Below are 21,621 nucleotides of genomic sequence, written 5' to 3'. Positions count from 1 at the left end.
AATTGCGATGTTAACAACCTCATGATAACCTCATATGTTTTTAACTTAGGATCGTACAGTGTTTAGTCTAGAAAAAGGTAAATGTGTGCATTTTATGATAAAGTTGTGTATATTTACAGATTGTTGTAAAAACTAAGAAGCTTATACAAATCAGGTTTAAAACTAAAAGAGCTTTACATAAGAAGTAACACAATTAAAGATGTTTGGAGTTTTATTTTAGTTATGAATTTTTATTTTTTGTCTAAGAGATGCTGATTTGAAACCGTTGTTATACAGTTATGGCATTTCCTGTTTCTGCCGGAGAGAGGGGAGTTTGTCCTAAAGCTTGCTGTATTTACTCCCTCCATCTGACAGGAGGGAGCCTCGTTGAGCTGCGAGTGTCACTCCACAGAGTTCACTCCGTCACGGAGGGGTAATGTGTAGGACTTGGTTTGGGATTGGGCCGAACTGTCAGTTGATGTGAAGGAATGATTTGCGGCACTATTGGAAACTGTCGCAAACGTGTGGGAGGCTTTGGGCGCTGTTCGGTACGGAGAGGTAGCCGCCTACACTCACCTGGATATCTATAACTGAGACACAATCCCATACAATATGATGGATTTAAGGACGATAATGCATCTTTTTTGTGATCATCTTGAACGGGTTGCCTTTCGTCTCGAGGACGGTTGTACGACAAGTGTCAGGTCCCTCTGGTGTGCCGAATTGTGACGCGAGGAAGGGCTCGCTTCGCAGCCTAATGGACAGTATCGATGACTTAGCAAACACAAGGAATGATGAATGGCCCTTTATGCAATTTCGACACTTTATTGTCTCCATTCGCCTCGCCTGCTTCTCTATTTGATGACTGGAACTGGATATCACTGTTAAGTGTGTCGTAATATCACCATTACTGAGAGACAACAGTATTTACTTCTCTGGACCGAGGAAGTGAAGTTGCGTCAGGTTAGCAGAACATGATCAAGTTGAGACCGGAAGTGGGTTGACCTTGCCTTCACAATAAATGTGCCAAATGTATTTGGTTTGACTTTGATCAACATCGTTTGAGATTGGACAGAGTCTAAACACTTCGACACAACGACAGGCGGCTCTAATAGCAACATACAAGTATTAATACCGTAGTACACTGCAGATTCGATATCTCCATTCGCTTTATTTTGGAAGTTGCAAACGGAAGTCGGCCTTGCCTTCAAACTATTTGACACTAGTAGGAAGTGGGATGTGGCCAGGGTGTATTTATGCTTCTGTTTAAGATATGAAAATCACTCAATTCACGCTGGTTCGGGAGCCCTGTTTCGCAACCGGACACAGCGGGGGGAACGACACTGTTGCTGCCCGTGACTGTGGCTGTTGTCGGTGGTCGAACACGGCAGACACGACCGAAGCTGCTGTGCTGGTTTCGCCTGGACTGGACCATTTCCATGAGGGCTTCTCAAACTCACGCCCTAACCATTTGTGTCCTGGGCTGTATTGTGTTCTTACATAATAACAGCATGTGAATCAATTCAGTCACCTGGTTGATTTTTTATTTTATTTTTTTCTTAGACAAAGACTGTTTCCCCCCATTTTTTAAATATTTGTTTGCAAATGTCAACAACCCAGCGTCAAATGATGATGGAGTCCTCTCTAGCCCTTGGAAGACTGGAACTGACCCCCAGCTCAGGCGCTGTTGGGGTCAGCCTGACCCCGCGGCTCTCCGCCGGGCACCCCGTGAAAGAGAAGTCCGGTCAACGGTCACCGGGGCCACAAGGCCAGGCTCACCTGAACGGCTGCGTCCCGCTGTCACATCAGGTGGCGGGTCACAAGTATGGAGTGGATACAGTGGGTAAGTAACATGGACAAGACCTTTCCTATGATTAAAGCTTCTGGCATTAAAATAATAGATCAATTTGTTTACACCTGGCTGCCAACTGTTGTGAATTGGACAATATATTGTTTTTAGATTGGGGGGAACATTTAGCCCACAAACAACCCACCAACAGTTTCTTATCCACAACTTTCCTCAGACTGCACCACCCACAGGTTGTTATTGGAAAACCTGTGTGGGAAGATCAGTTAACCGAAACAATGAAAAAGAAGAATTTCACAAAAGGCCTAACTACTAATTCTATAGCCTACACTTGCTGTCAGCAAGAGTGAAGTAGGAGATGTCATGTAAGGGAGCAGCAAGCAAATTGTAATGAGAATCAGGTTTATCGCCAAGTGGTTTTACACTTACAAGGAATTTGCTTTTGGTGTACAGTGGTGCATACATAAACACAATGTGAGGAATTCAGTTGTAAAACAGGAACAAATATCAAAATGATGCAAGGCTCCATCAAAGGGTCAAACGGGTACAATTCAGCCACATTACATCGGATGCAATTCATGTTCACAGGTGAACTTCAACAAGCTGGGACACTGACAATGACTCGTTAATTCCCCCCAATACAAATATAAAAAAAAAAAACGTAAGCCATTTATAATACAAATACATGTTTAAAATAAATATAAATACAGCAAATATACAAACAATAAAGTACAACAATAAATATGCAGAATATACATGGGAAGTGCGAGGTTCACAGTCACATGATATGCGTTAATGTTCCATATAGTATCTATTGGGGGGATTAACGAGTCATTGTCAGTGTCCCAGCCTTGTTGACGTTCACCTGTGGAAAAGAGTTACATTATCTGTCTCACTACTCATCGACCCCAGCTACATCTTAACTTGTAGAGCTCTGCACTGAATGATCAAACAGAGATACTTGGTGCCTTTGCAGTCACCTTCACTGTCTCACACTCCTATAGGCTACGCAGGTCATCTGACACTATTAGAAGACCCATTCTGTGTCCTCAGCGAGGTGCAGCGCTGCATCGGCTGAGCGTGATACTGGAAGTAAGAGTGCCTTTCAGACATGTGAGTCATCGCTGATCAGTCGGTTACTCCATGAATGGCAACCAAAGACTGTATGTACACTTCCTGGAACACATATGGTAATGATGTGTGCTGATCGTCCTCAGGAGCGTCCTGCTGCCAACCGGTCTGTCCACAAGTGGATCTGGCTGAAGTGTACCTGTTTAACCTGAGCGCTTTGATGGAGCCTTGCGTCACAGTTGTCTTTGGAATGACATTGTGTTTCCTTTTGGTTCACTGTGTTAGTTAATGGGCTTTCCTGTGTTGACCTGTGTGTTATTGATACGGTGTTTAACTCCAGCTTCAGTCTAATGGTGCTACCAGCAGATCCTGATCCATGCTTGCTTACTGTGTCTTTGCTCTGGGCTAGCTGGAGATGAGTCGGTGTGAACACAGAGTGGGACAGAACTAGAAGTGTGTAATATTGCATTTTATTTATTTCCTAGTTGATTTTCTACTGAAATTAAAAGTGACGGCTTAAGCAGTTTTTTCTGAAATGAAGCAATAAACCGCCATGGAACATGTTTGCACGCAGTACATGAAATATCAAATGTATAAGCCATCTTAATATGTACTCTGATCAATGCAATCTAAATGTGTGCAATGGTGCGTGAGTGTGTTTCTGTAGATTATAGCTGTTGATTTCTCCGGAATGTCTCGTGTCTCATCTGCACGAGCCACAAGCAAACAGGAGGAGGGAACGCAGTACATCTGACGGTCGTGATCTTATCTGAGTCCCTCCTTGGGCTCGTGAACAATCATTAACCCAGGCCGCATAGTATAGCATGTTGAAACTAACAGCCAGGACAGAGGACATTGTTCTGCAGTCTCTGGAACCGATCAAGCAGTGGATCCTGTTCAGCTGGAACTGACTGAGCATCAGCCTGTTTACTCAGGCCTTCACTTTGTAGGGCTGTGTTTACATGTGTGTAAGTGATGGCACACAAGTGGAGACTGTCATGGATGGTAGACTGAGGCAGCTTTCATTAGCTCCTGTGTGTGTGTGTGTGTGTGTGTGTGTGTGTGTGTGTGTGTGTGTGTGTGTGTGTGTGTGTGTGTGTGTGTGTGTGTGTGTGTGTGTGTGTGTGTGTGTGTGTGTGTGTGTGTGTGTGTGTGTGTGTGTGTGTGTGTGTGTGTGTGTGTGTGTGTGTGTGTGTGTGTGTGTGTGTGTGTGTGTGTGTGTGTGTGTGTGTGTGTGTGTGTGTGTGTGTGTGTGTGTGTGTGTGTGTGTGTGTGTGTGTGTGTGTGTGTGTGTGTGTGTGTGTGTGTGAGACACAGAAAGGCAAAGGTGAAAGTCCGGCTGCCTCTGTGTTGCTCAGCGTTCACCTGCCAGCTGCTGCATGCTAGTTCTTAAAGGTGAAGGCGGGGCAGGACTTTTAAACTGCTGACATTACAACCAGTATTGTGTCCTCCGATCCACCTGGTGGCAGAGTCACTATGCTGCAGGAAGGACGTGTGGGTGGACCTGGAGGTCAGCATCATACTGCTCATCCCGACAACATATCAATATGATTTTGGATTATTGCAAACAATGGGCGAACATACGTTTATGAAACTCACAGGTTGTCCAGAAAGTGAATATTCACAAAGGAAAAGCACTTGTTTCTGACGCCTCGATGCCTCGATTGCTTGACTGACTATTTCAAAGAAAAACACGAGTCAGTTCTATTGCAGTTTTACTCAGGCGTCTGTTCATTACTGATTACTGCAGTTAGTCATTGAATACAACACAACCTTTTTAAACTCATCCTCATATAAGAAACAGTTATATTGCAGCGTTAAGTCATGGCTGCATCTCATGTACTAGCGTGTGGTGTGTACAAACACATGAGTTATGTTCACACTGGTCTTATTCGCAGCACTCATCTGGACCGCCAGACTCCCTCCGTGCTTAATGTACAGTTAGAACACGACTTATCCACTCAGTCATTTGACTCTTTGCAACTCTTCTAGTCTCCGTGCCTTCCATCCTGCATAGAGCTATATGCTGCTGAAGCAAGTGGAAGTGCTTTAGTTGTTAGTGTGAATTACATTGTGATGTATTCTTTTGAAAGTGTGGCTGACCCAAGTCCTTGCTGCTGAGAAGCTGTATCCTGATGTTGGACTGCTAATCAGGCCCGACCTGGCAGAACACTGGAAGCTTGCTCACCCCGAGAACCCCCACAGCTGTAGACCTCAACGTGTCGTCTGATAACCCATCATGTTCATGCGTCTGTCAGTCAGCTGGCGTCCCTGGCTGTGATGAATGAATACAAGCCACCCAATCAGCCAGCATGCCTCTGCCTGGTGACTCTAACATGTTTCTCACGCTCTCCTACACATGAACACGGGTGGAAAGCCCTCTCTTAATGAAAGCAAGGTCATGACACTTCCATCCAAATCAAGCTGCGACCTAGGAGTCTAAAAATGGATTCCTTAAACCCTCATTATTCCTAATGGCCAGCAGGGAGCGACTTCACTTGTAGCTCAAATAGGTTTGATTGTATACTGTAGAAGTGTATGAGAAAAGGACCCTACTTGGCAGTTGATTAACTACATGGGTTAACATTGTACACATCCGTTTATAGTCTGAATTGCTATCTAGAGTCTTGACTTGATTCTGTGTGTGAACTAAAGGGTAAGATGGCACGAGAGCCGACGCTCATGCATACAACATGGCATCGGCTTATCTCTTAGAGAGAAGTCCCTTATGCTGCTCTCTCTATCTTTGAAATGTTCCTCTCAGTTAGACATTTCCTAATGAATACAATCACCCCATATCGACGGATTCTCTGTCTGTGTCCATGTTCTCAAACGGTGTCTACAGAGCGCTCCCCGTCTCTCTGGACTCTCGTGCTGCTGTCCGTGGTGTGTGTGATGGATGGCAGCGGGTGGTCTGATGCACTGGGTGACGTTAACCTCACACACCGTGAGAACCAGTGAACTGTTGATTACCCGTGACAGCCACTTCTGTTCTGACCACGTTACAATGTGTCCACGGGCACCACCACCACTGATAGTCTGCTGAACAGGGGCTGAGGACGGAGCACCAACTCCTCATTTCACTAACTGTTCCTTATCATCTGACCGCTGAAGCGCTGTACTTTAAGTTGATCAACTTTGTTTTGATTATCAGAGCCTGGTATTTGTTGCAGGGATCTTGCAGCACCCAGACGGGACGGTCCTGAAGCAGCTGCAGCCCCCGCCCAGAGGGCCCAGAGAGATGCAGTTCTACAGCATGGTAACACCGATGCACTCAACACTACTCTCACAGTCGCATGCAGAACAATATCATCCCCTGCTAAACATACTTACGGCTCACATGTAGCTTCACTATCTCTTAGAGCATGAGCGGTCATCGTATCGGAAGAACGGGTGGAAATCAATGTAGTCTGCAAAACTAATAGATTTAACCGTCTAAAGCTACAGGTGTGTTTGATGACTAAGCCGTTCAGAACCGGTTGATACTGCAATGCATTGTTCATCATCACTCTTTGTATTGCGTAATATCATTCTTTGACATTGTTACCCCACTTCTCTAAAAAGCCGTTATGAAATATCTTTTAATATTATTTTATATAGACAATATTATTTTGCAAAACACACATTAAGCACAAAGACCAGATGCACCATGATTAATGTTTAAAGCGAAAAGCTCATTTACAACATGCATGTAGATCAGTGTTTCCATTTACTCCACAAATATCCCAAAACACATCGTTTTTATAGAACAGATTATAAATCGCCTGAAAGTGGTACAAACAAGTGGCAACATGTGTGATGAAGGTGTTGCCCTGGGCTATATCATGCAATAGAAAGTGAAACTTAAGCTCGTTCCATTGCGGAGATATTCCCGCGAGAGTGCGGAAAACTTAAATTTATTTATTTATTTCAAATGTGAAATGTTACCAATATACTCACGGACCACTAGGGGGCGCTCACGGACCACCAGTGGTCCGTGGACCACACTTTGAGAAGCACTGATGTAGATAGATCCATAAAACTACATGCACAAATACCAAAAGGAAATACACAACAACAGGTGTCTGTCGGTGTTACATGTTCGTTAGATCTCTTTCAGCTTTAATTGGATATTTATTCAAATCAAATTGTTTTGTATTTTCAATTCAATTTGTAGGAAGAGCTTTCCGCCTTTACATACAGCTGCAATACAGTTTGAATGATAGCCACTTAATGCTTAGTCTTAATAGTCTTAATGCTCAGTAAAGATATCAGACATTCCATAGCGCACTGTGTCCTTCTCTGTGACAGGTGTGTGTGCTGCTCAGTATTTGCTTTAGAGCCTAGCATCTCTGTCCGCCTTCACCCAGCCAGCCCCACTAATCCAACACACACATCTCAACCCCCCGACTCCAGGTGAAGTAACTATAACAAGACAAGCTGCTGCGGAGAAATGTTCGCAGAACTTTCCCCATTTTCATCTTACAAATCCAGATCGTGCTTCCTGACCAAAGACCCTCTGTCATCAGTTCAGTGACTGCATGAACTGAAGTGTACCCATGTGTTGTGTCCGTCAGAGAACGGGCACCTTGCTTCAGATTGGGATGTTTTCCAGTATTTTCTTATTTCCCAGATTCCTTCCAGAACATCTGTTGACAGGCTGAACTATTGGGGAATCCAGAAGTAGCCAGAGTAAAGCATAATGGAGAGAATGGTTGGTTGCAGCCGGTGTTCCCTTGTGTTCACCAGACTCTGACCGGGACATCTGTTGGAATCTGACATTTATTAATATAGTGTCTCGTTAAAGAGCCTGCCGTATAGATGAGTCAAGCATGCAACAAGATGCCATCACTGGGATGAGCGCGTTATGGAAGCTTGGATTTCTCCACGGCCTGTGAAGTCCTCAGAGGTCCCAGACCTGCTGTCCGCTCGTCTCTAGGGTGCCGGCAGAGAGAGGATTCTCTGCACAAGCAACCCTAATTCAAATATGATCAGTTTGTTCACAAAGGGTTTTTTATTCAGTATATTTTATATTAAAAACAAAGTGAAGGCTTCAAACTGGGCTACAGCGTCACTGTGAATAGCCTTCCTATCAATTGTTTCTAAATTCAATTATACATAGATAATATTGGACCAGAATGTCTCCCCCAATGTCCAGGACTCTAACATCTTCACAGACAAACTGACTGGCACCAATTCTTTCAGAACAGAAATGACGGCGACAGATATATAGTTTGCTATCCATCCATCTGTATGTATAGTATGAAGGTGGTAATGTGTGTGTGTGTGTGTGTGTCCTAGGTGTATGCAGAGGACTGCTGTGATCCATGCCTTCTGGAGCTCCAGAGCCATCTGCCCAAGTACTACGGCACCTGGTCCTCTCCTGACAGCCCCAACGGTGAGACTCAGAGATGGAGATGTGGAGACACCTGTTAGCAGGGGAAAGCTTCTTTCTTACCTGAGCCATATGGGTTTGTTTATAAAACATCAGTCTCCTATAAAAACACTATCGATAACTCCTCATCACCACTCTTCTACACAACCATATCAACATCTGCAAAGTATACCTTGGGCTCGTTCTTTATACGTCTTTATAAATATCAGGACATGAGCGGTCAACATGTTAAAGGAACCGTGGGAAATGAAGTTCTGTGTGAACATTTATTTTCTTAACCAACAAATGGACTCCGCAGCTCAGTACAAGTTGATGATGCATTCTCTGTTCAGCATGACTTTGCATATGAATGCTTACCTTGTTATAACATCTCCCCCCCCCCCCCCCCCCCCCCCGCCTCAGACCTGTACCTGAAGCTGGAGGACGTGACGCGGCGCTTTGTGAAGCCGTGCATCATGGACGTGAAGCTGGGCCAGAGGAGCTACGACCCGTTCGCCTCGCAGGAGAAACGGGAGCAGCAGATCAGGAAGTACCCGCTGATGGAGGAGATCGGCTTCCTGGTGCTCGGCATGAGGGTGAGCGCACGTTGAGCCTCATAACCCACCAGAGGGGCTAGCTCTTCAGTTAGCTTTACTGTAAACATTACAAGAGGGCTTTCTGCTCTGAAAAACCGTTGACTTTAGTTCAATGTAATATGTCAACACATTTACGTTTAATAAGAAAACAGATCGGGTTCAGCAGAATCAGGTTTATTGCCAGGTACATTTAAACACTCAAGGAATGTGCTTTGTAACGGGTCGTGCCAACATAATAACATAAAAAAATAAGTTGCAAAAGTAGGTAAAAAAAAAAAGAATACTGAAGACAAGTATTTACACCAAATTTAAATATACAAAGAACCTTAAAAGCTAAAAATGCTAAAACACTTAAGACAATGAGAATATGACAATACATGGCAAACTACAGTGAATGATGTTTTGAAGTGGAGGGCTGTGCAGACTGTCATGTGCATACTATTATTGCATTTAACAAACCTAATACAGTTACGTGACATTTGTTGACATAATACATTTAATTCAAGTTAACAGTTCAGTTCCTCAGCGTATGAAGCGTGCCCAGACCAATTGGCGCTGCAGTTTCTATAAAGGCGATTTAGAAGAGCTTAAAGGGCCAAGCAGGAGTCGAGTCTCTAAGAAACGTTTCAAAGTATACGCTGAGTCCTGGTTTGCTGTCGTGATGGTCCTGCTGGGTTCTCCGTCCTCTCCTCGCACGCACACAAACACACGTGTAACTATCTGTTGTTGATCTGAGCGGTCTGTTGACTCGGGGTGATGAGCAGCACCATTTACTTTTCCATACGAGTGAGAAAGAGATGTATCAGGAGAGAAGCAGACGTTCTTATCTGTTTGGAAGGAAGAGAGTCATAGCGTTATCGCTCTGATCAGTTTCCATTGCAACGCTCATCAGTATCATCATCAGTACATATCCTGCTTTGGGTTGTTCTGCCTGCAGCGGGACACAAACACACAAACACACAAACACACAACTGCTTCCGTGCAGAGCAAACGCTGGACATGGTTTGAACCCCGACTGATACCACACACTTTTATACTGCACTTTCAATCCTGAAGACAGAAGGATACTTTGATCAGCTGAGCATAAACACACTTTCTGACATTTCATTAAATATAGCATCGTCTCATTGGCAACGTGTGTGTTATTTGTTAGTCATTTAATTAATGTTGTCATTGGACAACATTCAAACGTTATTCAGCACTTAGAGCAGGTGATAAACGGTGTTTTGAGGAAGTAGGTGATATATTGTTCGACCTGCCCTCCTTTGTGTAGTATGTGAGAAACGGCCCAGTGACTGGTGCGCTGTGCTCAGAGGCTTGGCGTGTAAGCTAAGTGCCTGGTGAGACAGTATGTCCGCACCCTGCGGATCATAAACGTCTCTCTATAGAGACCAGTGGAGATAAAGACCTGACCCTCATCTTAGGTCTGTGCTCACTTCCACTAAGCTCTGGAGCTGAACTGGAACAGTCGTGTTCCTACAAATTGAAAGTGAAACTCATCAAATCCAGCAAAACACAATTGTGTAATTCATTAAACACCGGAGTTGTTCCAGCTTTAAAGGCTCCGATAGGCTGTGGGGCTGCACAGTGCGATCATTTTGACTGATATTACAATTAAGATATACTTAGTCAAAATAAGAGGGAATGATCATTTTTAAAACATCACTATTAATGTAAGATATAACATTTGGAATGATTTTTTTCTGATATCTTCGCCTTTACCAAAATGTGTGTGTGAGGTAGAATTCTTAACAGTGTGATTTTGATTTCACTACTCCATATTAGCATTTAGAGTGACGTGTTTTCTGTGCACAGTAGTTGATGTTGGCTGATTTCAACACGTCTTCGAGGGGTTGATCAGAGCGGGGCAAATGGTGGTGCATTGCAGCATCACTTATTCTCTGTTGGATGAAGACTCCACTCCTGAGGCTGACGACACACCATCTCCTCGTCTTGACCTTTAGGGCTTCACGTCTATTTTCATTTAATAGGCTGACAAATCTGCTGAGACACTTCTGCATGAAGAGGTCAACACTCCAGAAACACTCGCAGTACAAAGAAGAACACTTTTAGTATTCAGAAGAAAATGTTTAGTATGAGGAACAATCTTCTTGTACATTTGGTCATTTATTCTCAGAAAATCTCAGTTTCCCCGTTTCCTTTTCAATCGCACCCACGAGGCGGTCTCCATCATTCGTGATGTTATTAACATGCATTCATAGCATTCTAATCTGATGGTTAAAAAAAGGAAAATAAGTGATATTAAGGCCACACGAGGACGAAAACGGTCGTTTGCGTTACTGTTTAGTGTCATATAGACCGTTCGGCCACACGAGGACGACCGAATACGGCACTAAACGACTACGGTAACGATAACGGGTCCCAAGGGGGATAGAACGGCATACGCAACGCTCTGGGGGGTCCAACGGCTCCGTGTGTACGCCCTATACGATCATTTTCTGATAATGATGAGGCAATAGCCCCGCCTCTCCCCACCTCTGCTGCTCACCCCGCGTCAAAGTAAACTGCACACTGAATTCAGATTATTTATCTTTCTCTCGATATGGACCTAAACGCGAGTGAAGTCTAATCTGACAGGACGGAGACACCTCTCAAACTCCCTAAACTAGTTATAAATATGTTTATTTTTACTGTCGGCCGGTGTTCCTGATCAACTTGTTTCCTGATCAACTTGTTTCCCGATCAACTCATTTCCGTGGGGTGCGTGGCTTTCGACTGAAATACACATTTCGATCGCTTTCTTCTGTCGTTTACATACATCTGTTGGTATATTTGGCTTCTTAGGAACACGTTGATGCACATCCAGTACCAGTGTGTGAGGTTGTGATTACGATGGCGATATCCGGACGCGAACAGCGAGGACTACAACAAGACAAACGAGTTGCTCGAATAAATCATTTAAACCAGCTATTGTTGCCAGACTTATTACGGAATATCGTGGTTAATGTCAGAGTCCATCTGTGTATACCTTCAGACAGCCTCCAAGTGAGCACACGGTGTTTACTCGGTTTGAAAGCAGCGTGGCGAAGTCTTCCTCTGTGATAAACTGTGATCCTCCCAGGGAACTGGGACCCGCCCAGGTTAAATTGTGACCCGCCCAGGTTAAATTGTGTTACGATTTCTGTGGCTATCTACCAGCGGTCATGTTTAATATGAAAGACTACATGCATCCCTTATCAAAACGGTATTGTGCAGCACTCATCCAGATAACATGTGACTGTTACCTGGTTTTGCAAAGATAGCAGCAGAAATGTCATTGGGGATATTTAGACTTTAAAATACTGCTTGGTCGTGAATATTGGTGTCGGCAAACAATATTACAAATCCTCTATTCAAACATAATATTCAATGTGCATCGACATGAAAATAACAAAAAAGTTCATGCTGGACTCAAACCCGAGTCCCAACAGTAAAAATCGATCATGCCCTGCGCGTTATGAGTGCGCCACGAATCATCACGTCTTAACAGATCACCACAGCTCATTTTGTTCCATTAACATTGTCAACAAGTTCTAGAAAAATGCAACCCGACATCATATTGATAATAATATATGATACAAAGGTAAGACTGACAACAATAATAGTTAGTAAAGGATTTATTGATATGAATGTTTTGATTCCACAATGTTTATCATCATGACATTAATATCTATATATTTTATACTATACTTGCACCGCTTAGCATATTCATACACACTGTTCATACTGCTCACAGGCAGCTGTGTATATCTAGTGTATTCATACCCCTCACTGTTTATTCATCATTCATTTCATTCTATATTTTATTCTGTCTATTGTGTACACTACTTTTCACTTCACTGCTTGTTGCACCTGGTTAGAAGCTAAACTGCATTTCGTTGTCTCAGTACCTGTAATCTGTGCAATAACAATAAAGTTGAATCTAATCTTGAGCAGGAACAAATGTATTTACTTGGTACATATCTGACATTAACGACACAACACGTGTGCATTCTTTATAAATGCAAACCGAGTCAAGCCGACTCCGGAGGTGGCGGTATGCACCTTAAAGTTGTTTGCAATCCGCCAAAAAACCGAGAGAAGAAGAAGACGAAGCCGACTCCGAGCTGTCCGACTTCAGGCGAGCTTTTTGAGACCTCCCCCGGCTGCAATCGGCTATTCTCGTCTACTTTCGAGGCGAGCCGCAACGCGTCTCAAACAAGCCTACTGTCCGATGAATATTGCGTGTGGACGGAAGCTTTTTTGCGTTTGCGTTAATCCTATGCGTTTAGCCGTTTTCGTACTCGTGTGGCTGGGGCCTGAGTGCCTCAGGACCAGGGACGTGCGGTGAGGTTCATGGCTGGTGAGGCACTGACTCTTTCAGAGTCAGATTTACAAATATTATATTTTGACCTTTATCGAAATATTGGGTTATTTTCAAAAGCTTTTTTAGTCTGATGCTTCGATTCATTTTAAACAGACTGTTCAACAAAAGGATACCCACAATCTAAATATTGGATTGTTCTTTCTTAGTAAGATGCGCTGAGGGCCGCTTTCCAGCCAGTTTCTGTGAGGTGACTCATCTGAGGTGAGGCAGAGCTCCTCTGTGCCTCACCTCACCCCACAGTAACTGGCTGGAGCGCGCTCACAAAATAAGTGCCCGCGTTAAATGAGTGCCCGCGCTCCAGCCAGTTACTGTGGGCTTAGGAGAGGCAGAGCTCGTCCCTGCCTCACTTCTCATTGCTACCCGTAGTTGTAGCGGAGCTCTGCAAATTTGCTGATTTTGACTATAAGAAGCGATTGGAATCGTACATAAATCACACTTACAACACAGATCAGTGGAGACATTTTATTATTATTACTATTTTTAGTTTTTCTTTAGTTGTTTTTCCGTTACATTGGAGTATGACCGGTGAGGCTCCGCCTCCCTTGCCTCCATGACTGCACGTCGCTGCTCAGGACAGGGAGGGCACTGGGAACATTCCCTTACTAATCTCTGCATTGTGTTTGTTGACATGGAGGAGACTAATTAGTGATAATGACTTCCTGGTGGAAACATGATCATGTGGGAGGAGAGAGATTGGCAGGCGATTAGGAGTCCTTCTTCCTGCTCTGAACAGCTGGAGCTGCTCTGACAGCAGAGACTCCCGTCGTGTCACAGGCGGGCTGTCGTCAGGCAAATGATCTGTCATTTACTGATTCTCTTATTTCAACATAGTTTGAGGATTTCATTGTTAATCCTGGATTACGTTTTATTAAATAATAATTAGATTTAGGCTACTTATATATTACTATTTGTTCCTTTTCCCTCAACAACAAAACAGCTTGGTCGTTCATTCAGTGCATAATACAGAACTGTGTGTTCTGTCCGTTTGTTTCTACCCGCCCCCCCCACCCAAAACACAAAAACATGTCGTTAAAATTGAATAAAAACTAAACATAACATTTAGAGTTGAAATAAATATATGTACAAATACATACATGTACAGACACAGTAATTATTAACAAACAGTATATACAAGTACATTTTCAAACAGATCATTTGCTCTTATGATGATGTTTTTTAAATCATTGAGCACAGATTGAGAACCTCTATCATGTGTCGTGATGATCCTCATGAAGGATGGCTATAGGTCGATTATTTTAGTGTAAAAACCTATATTTGATTATATATAATTATGAGGAATAATGTTTATTGACTTTCGATCATGAAAATGATAGTTCAGATGATCTCCATGCTGACTAAACACTGTTGATTTAAAGTCCTCGTTCTTTGGGTTTGAACGTCAGAAAGCGAGCCAGAGTTCTGATCCAGCTGACTCTCACTACGCTGCACCCTCGCCACTTTGTGTTTAAGGACTAATTTTTCTGTTAAAGCGTCAGAGAACCAAAAAAATCCAGACACAAACTGGACCGCTCGGGTCCCGGGGCCAGCATGTGTTATTCAGTTTTTAAACCAAAACGTAAAAAGGCACAGCTGGTGCTGCACTTCTCAGAAGCGGAGTTACACGTCCCGCTGCCTCCTGATGCTGCCTGCAGCCATTTCATGAAGTGAAGGAGGCTTTCCTTCAAACAGCTGCGGGCAGCAGATACCGTGAGAGTCCCGGACATGAAGTCATAGATCAAGGCAGACTGGTTTACTCTCCTGTTTTGCTTAAACAAAGGCAAGGCAAGTTTATTTATATAGCACTTTTCAACACAAGGCAATTCAAAGTGCTTTACAAAAAAATGAAAGACATTAAGAAAATGGCATTTAAAATCAGTCATTAAAAAGAAAAGCTAATAAAATAAATATATATATACACCCCTGGCTGACATGTCCTTAAAATGAAGTCCAAGTTTGAAATATATCTCAAATAATGTATGCACTGCCATTTCCCCACATAAACATAACAGTCTGCAATTAAACGGTTGTCTCCTGTGCGCTCCTCTTCCTACTTGGCGCACCGGTAACTTTCTCCGCACGCACTCTCCAGACAAAACTCTAATAAGCATTCATTCACAAACTAAATCAGGAGACCTTTAACGTCTTACGTCCGATTCGCTCCTTTTTTCCTCTCTGTACACAGCTCCAGTTTGGGCATTGGCCTGTCATCAGATTGTATTTGTTATTGCTGCTGTAGTGGAAGTTTAGTACAATTATTTTTGATTAAATACTCCAAATCTCCACGCTCCATAATTGCACTTGCTTCAGTTGCTTGCTACTTTCTAACGGTGGTGAGAGTGGACGCTATCTATCTTATATCGATTAGATTTATGATTAGAAAATTATAAAAGTAGGGTAGACATGTGGATATTATCCGGCTGAACAAAACATGCATTTATCAAACAGGTTTGTTTTCCACTGACCTTATTTCGAGCTATTTTCCAAAACCCTATGGAGAAATCCCATTGCTTTTTTGTCGAGGGAAACCGAGCACAGCTTACTTCCGGGTTTTAGGACGCATCACTGCAACACTAAATTGATGCGATGTGATTGGATTGTGAGGCATGGCTTCCCTTGGCATGGCCCTGACCAGCGGCCCTGACTAATCACAGGTTGGCAGGGGCATGACATGAGCCTTGTCTGATTTGTCAATCCCTCAATTTTTTTTCACCAAGGGAAGCCAATTTCGGCTGGCCTCCTCTCGCAACAGTGAGTGTAATCTACTGTTTCGCCATAACATCTAGAGGGGCGCTGTTTCACTCTTTGTAAAATACTCAATGAGAATGGGGGAGAGACGGGCAGGCAGCAACACACAACAAAGAATTTCCGAAACTAAACTAAGTGTTTTTATTTATTTATTAAAATTATAACTACAATCCGAAAAAACAGCGGAAGCCTGGCTTCCCTTGGCCTCCAGGAGAAAACACCACTGCTCTGCAGTCAGAGCTCAGAGCTGCTTCACTCTGCAGTCAGAGCTCAGAGCTGCTTCACTCTGCAGTCAGAGCTCAGGGCTGCTTCACTCTGCAGTCAGAGCTCAGAGCTGCTTCACTCTGCAGTCAGAGCTCAGAGCTGCTTCACTCTGCAGTCAGAGCTGCTTCACTCTGCAGTCAGAGCTCAGAGCTGCTTCACTCTGCAGTCAGAGCTGCTTCACTCTGCAGTCAGAGCTGCTTCACTCTGCAGTCAGAGCTCAGGGCTGCTTCACTCTGCAGTCAGAGCTGCTTCACTCTGCAGTCAGAGCTGCTTCACTCTGCAGTCAGAGCTCAGAGCTGCTTCACTCTGCAGTCAGAGCTCAGAGCTGCTTCACTCTGCAGTCAGAGCTCAGAGCTGCTTGCTTCACTCTGCAGTCAGAGCTGCTCAGGTTCTGCTCTGAGCTGTGAGGCAGCTGAGGAACACCAGAGGGAGGCAGAGTCTGATCACTGAGAGAGAACCTGGTCAGCATGTTCATGATGCTATGGGTGCGTTTCACTTCTTATTTTTCATTTCCTCGCTCCTCGGTCCTCGGTCTCACCGGAAGTTGATTTGTCTCCGCCATCTTGAGTAGCGTCCCAATGGCCTTATTTCTGCCGGAGGATCTAGGAGCGATAATGGAGGAGCGATAACCGAGGAACCACCAGACCATCCTCCGGTGAAATCCTCAGCCACTCGCCCCGCCCCCTTACTGTGTATCGCTCACTGATTGGACGATGCAGTGCATGCACTGATCTGATGCTTCTTGACATGAGAGCAGTTTCCCAGCGGAGTGAAGAAAATACATGAACCTCACGAGACTCACTCCTCAGTGTTTTGTTTCAATTAATGTATCATTTAGTTACACATGTGATATATCTGAACAACAAAGTGGTCAAAAATCATTTTCTTCATTTATTGGAAATCGCTTTTTTCGTTTATTCATTTTAAGAATGGCGTTTATCTTTTTTGAGAATGAGTTCTTATTTGATTTAATGTATGTGGATCTACAACAGATTATACACATGTTTGTGTCAGTAAATGTGTACTAACAGAGGCGGGGGTGTGTGTGGAAATAACGGGGACAGAGCTGGCTGCTGTCAGACGATCAGCTGTGCAGCGTCATCACAAACGGACGTCGCTTCACGTGACGCTCCGGAGGAAAGGACGTCCCATTGCTCTTAAAACTCATTTCCCTGCTTCTCGTGGTTTCCTTGCGTCCCTCCAAGCTTCCTTGGTGGGAGGGACTAAACGCAGGGAAACGACGCAAGTGAGGGATGCAAGGAATCCATTTAACCGAAGTGAAACCCTATGTGAATCATCGGAGTACTTTATTTATCCCGGGGGATTGACTTTCTAGACATTTGCTCAATTTGAGAAATAAATACAATTAAATTAAATATGTATATAAACATAAAAAGTTGTAGTAAAACATCTAATAAAGGATAAAAAAATTTTTTTTAAATAGTAATATAAACTTTAAATGTTAAAGTAAAATGCGTAATACAAATATTAAATAAAGTAAAAATATGTATATGGACATAAAATGTCCAATAAACGATTAAATAAAATGAAATATTTATATAACCATAACAAGTTAATGTAACATATCCAATAAAAGATCAAATAAAGTACAATAAAAATATTCATATAAATATAGGAAGTTAAACAAATATTAATTTAATAAAAACATAAAAAAGAAAATATGTTTATATAAACATAAGAGTAATAATGTCCAAACATTGAAAGAATGAAAATATCTATATAAACATCAGAAGGTGCACATTGACATGTACAGTATTGCAATGTACTGTACAGTGGTGTATTTATATTGTTAAGTATCACCTCTGAGTTTTACAGTGAGGCTCGTTGTGAGTTTTGAGACACAATAACAGGATCAGACATTCGGAAGCAGCAGAATGTCTTTTATCTGTGATGGTTTGTTTCCTTCAGCATGATCTTGTTTATCATGTGATGATTGATGAGGGTTGATCACAAGCTGTGTGACTATCTGTCAAACAACTAAAGGAATATTAGTTCAGTTGTGAGCAAGGTATGCCCCATGTATGTACACACACTGAGACAACAGCACATTGTGTGTTTTAAAGGGGACCTATCATGCAAAATGCACTTTTGTACATCTTGTATACATGAATATGTGTCCCCGGTGTGTCAGGGAACTCACCAGGTGTCAGAAAACTCAACCCTCTCTCTCTTCCTCCATACCCAAATCTCTAAAAACTGGGCTATAACGGTTCTGACACAGACTGATCCAGATTTGAACACTTCTGTGACGTCACAGAAGTGGCGCTACGGCTATTGGGCCAACTCCACCAATCAGGAGGAGACAGCCACGGACATTGCCGTTCGAAAGCGCTGGAGACGCTGTAGTACATATGCCAGGCCTGTAGATGGTGCTGTTCTCACAGAATCAGCCCGTGCAAAGACAGTGTTAAATTGAGCGAAATGAGGAATGGCTAAAATGCATGATCTGATGGGTATTTTGAAAAATAAAAAGTATAAATATGCCTTATATAGGTAAGGTCCTACACTATATTAATGAAATATAGCATGATAGGTCCACTTTAAGTACCAACGCAGTGCACACACTCCTAACACAATTCATCTCTTCTGTTTCAGGTGTATAAGATGTGCAGTGACACTTTCGACACCTACGACCAGCACTATGGGAGGGGGCTGCTGAAAGACTCCATTAAAGATGGTACGTATGGTTCATATGCAGAGGCATGGGGGCAAGGGACACCAATCTATTCAATTATATCCAAGTCTGATCTCATTTGTGTTTCCTGTGTTTATGAATGAAGGGCACTTAAACAAAGGTTTTGCTAGGATGGTCTTTGTTCGCTAAGTTCCTTTTTGTTTGCCATTTGTGAAAACAGGTGAGAAAATGTATTTACAGAAAGAGTGTGTTGTTGTAATACCCATGGTGTCCACCAGAGGCTGATGTGCACATGTCATTGAATGTTTTAGCACTAAAAGCATTCATGTTCCCTCCATGTGAGTTTACAGTTCTCCCTGCACTCTACACAGACGGCACGTATTGTTTATTCTGCAGAGCAGCCTTTATGGCAAACATATGTATTGAAACTGCAAACACACTCGATGACAATGATCCTGGGAAAAGGAAATAGGACCAGGGTGCGCAAAGACTAGAAGAGCAAGTAGGGATTTTATTTAACCAAAATATATAAACACTTTTTATTATATAAACAGATATACTCTCGAGTTCAAGCATAAATGAATACACGCAGAACTTCCAAAAAGTGGGTGAGCTGCAGAGTGCTCTTCCTCCCCCGAGCCACTGCCTCCCTCCACACTGCAGAGAGCAGTGCTGGGCTGTTGAGTAACGGGGAGAGAAGACTCTGCAGACGGGTGGAGTAGCTTGAGTGGCTTCTTTGAGCACCCTTCAAGCTTCAGGGACTCTGCCTTTGTCCACAAAGACATTCAGACTTAATGCGACTGTTTATTAGGAGTCTTTGAATAACTCTCCATTTTTAAAACAGCAATTCAGACTCCTTATCTAACTGTCTCCTCTCTCTGCTCTCCTCCCCTCTCTCGTCTCGCCTCTCCTCTCTCGTCTCTCCTCTCTCCTCCGCTCTCCTCTCGTCTCTCCTCTCGTCTCTCCTCTCTCTGCTCTCCTCTCGTCTCTCCGCTCTCCTCTCGTCTCTCCTCTCTCTGCTCTCCTCTCGTCTCTCCTCTCTCCTCTGCTCTCCTCTCCCCTCTCCTCTCTCCTCTGCTCTCCTCTCGTCTCTCCTCCCCTCTCCCTCTCTCCTCTCTCCTCTGCTCTCCTCTCGTCTCTCTCTCTCCCTCCTCTCTCCCCTCTCCTCTCTCTCTCTCTGCTCTCCTCTCGTCTCGTCTCTCCTCTCGTCTCTTCCTCCCCTCTCCCCTCCCCTCTCCTCTCTCCTCTGCTCTCCTCTCGTCTCTCCTCCCCTCTCCCCTCTCCCCTCTCCTCTCTCCTCTCGTCTCTCCTCTCGTCTCTCCCCTCTCCCCTCCCCTCTCCTCTCTCCTCTCCTCTCTCCTCTGCTCTCCTTTCGTCTCTCCGCTCGTCTCTCCTCTGCTCTCCTCTCGTCTCTCCTCTCGTCTCTCCCCTCTCCCCTCCCCTCTCCTCTCTCCTCTCCTCTCTCCTCTGCTCTCCTTTCGTCTCTCCGCTCGTCTCTCCTCCCCTCTCCTCTCGTCTCTCCTCCAGGTCTGGCTAAATTCTTCCATAACGGTGTGAGTCTGAGGAAGGATGCGGTGTCGGCGAGTATCCGCAGAGTGCAGCGAATCCTCCGCTGGTTTGAGTCTCAGCAGCAGCTGGCCTTCTACGCCAGCTCCCTGCTGTTCGTCTACGAGGGCCTCCCCTCCTCTTCCTCTTCATCCCCTCTTTCCTCCCTGCTCAGCACGCCGTCCATGAGCCCGATTGCAGGGCACACCGCCACGCTGTCATCGGCAGGTCACAGCGATCAGGGTGGGGAGGGGGACGCCAGACCGGAAGGGGCGAGGCAGGAAGAGGAAGTGGCCGAGTTCAACAACAACAACATTCAGGCACCCTGGGACTACAGCCTGGAAACCATTTACACCAATCACAGGAAAGGAGGCCACCAACACTGTGCCAAGGGTTTCCTAGGCAACAGTGGAGACGGGGATGGCACAGAGACGAAGGCGAGCTTGGACTCTGCACCTTGTGAGGAAGATAACTCTGTGTGGAAACGAACAGGTGAGTCGCTACCAGCGCCCAATGCAAACGGAAACAAATCACAACTGGAAGGGAAGGGCAAGGACGGGGGGAGGAGGAGGAGAGAGGAGGAGGAACTAAAAGGACGAGGAGGCGGGGCCACAGAGGGGGCGGGCGGAGACACGGAGGTGGAGGTCAGGATGATCGACTTCGCCCATGTGTTCCCAAGCGAATGCCACGACCGCGGGTACAGCTACGGCCTCAGACACCTGCTGATGGTGCTGGAGCAGATCCTCTGCGACACCGCATAGAGGTCTCACTCCTCCCCAGATCTCTGTACCTGCTATCAAAGAATCAAAGACGTGAACATAAACAACATCATCGTCATCATCTCGTGTGTGTGTGTGTGTGTGTGTGTGTGTGTGTGTGTGTGTGTGTGTGTGTGTGTGTGTGTGTGTGTGTGTGTGTGTGTGTGTGTGTGTGTGTGTGTGTGTGTGTGTGTGTGTGTGTGTGTGTGTGTGTGTGTGTGTGTGTGTGTGTGTGTGTGTGTGTGTGTGTGTGTGTGTGTGTGTGTGTGTGTGTGTGTGTGTGTGTGTGTGTGTGTGTGTGTGTGTGTGTGTGTGTGTGTGTGTGTGTGTGTGTGTGTGTGTGTGTGTGTGTGTGTGTGTGTGTGTGACCATTGTGTGTGTGTGTGTGTGTGTGTGACCATTGTGTGTGTGTGTGTGTGTGTGTGACCATTGTGTGTGTGTGTGACCATTGTGTGTGTGTGACTGTGTGTGTGACTGTGTG

The 21,621-nt window shown here is 44.4% G+C and overlaps 1 protein-coding gene across 1 annotated transcript; it reads left to right on the top strand.

Moving 5' to 3' along the window:
• Positions 1 to 366: 366 nt before the first annotated feature.
• ipmkb (inositol polyphosphate multikinase b) lies at positions 367 to 21,283 on the top strand. Its single transcript, XM_034106696.2, has 6 exons — positions 367 to 1,822; positions 6,031 to 6,116; positions 8,138 to 8,234; positions 8,634 to 8,806; positions 18,798 to 18,879; positions 20,365 to 21,283. Exons 1-6 carry the CDS (start codon positions 1,585 to 1,587, stop codon positions 21,141 to 21,143), a joined length of 1,455 nt encoding a protein of 484 aa, XP_033962587.1. The 5' UTR covers positions 367 to 1,584; the 3' UTR covers positions 21,144 to 21,283.
• Positions 21,284 to 21,621: the final 338 nt, after the last annotated feature.

Source organism: Pseudochaenichthys georgianus, chromosome 19 (assembly GCF_902827115.2).
Source record: "Pseudochaenichthys georgianus chromosome 19, fPseGeo1.2, whole genome shotgun sequence".
Taxonomy (NCBI): Eukaryota; Metazoa; Chordata; class Actinopteri; order Perciformes; family Channichthyidae; genus Pseudochaenichthys; species Pseudochaenichthys georgianus.
This window is presented reverse-complemented; position numbering and strand designations above follow the sequence as displayed.

Excerpts from the sequence above, each read along its gene's own strand:
- ipmkb (XM_034106696.2), top strand. The coding sequence starts at position 1,585 with ATGTCAACAACCCAGCGTCAAATGATGATGGAGTCCTCTCTAGCCCTT. Across the intron at positions 1,823-6,030 it reads GTATGGAGTGGATACAGTGG|GGATCTTGCAGCACCCAGAC; the intron begins GTAAGTAACATG and ends TATTTGTTGCAG. Across the intron at positions 8,807-18,797 it reads TCCTGGTGCTCGGCATGAGG|GTGTATAAGATGTGCAGTGA; the intron begins GTGAGCGCACGT and ends CTTCTGTTTCAG.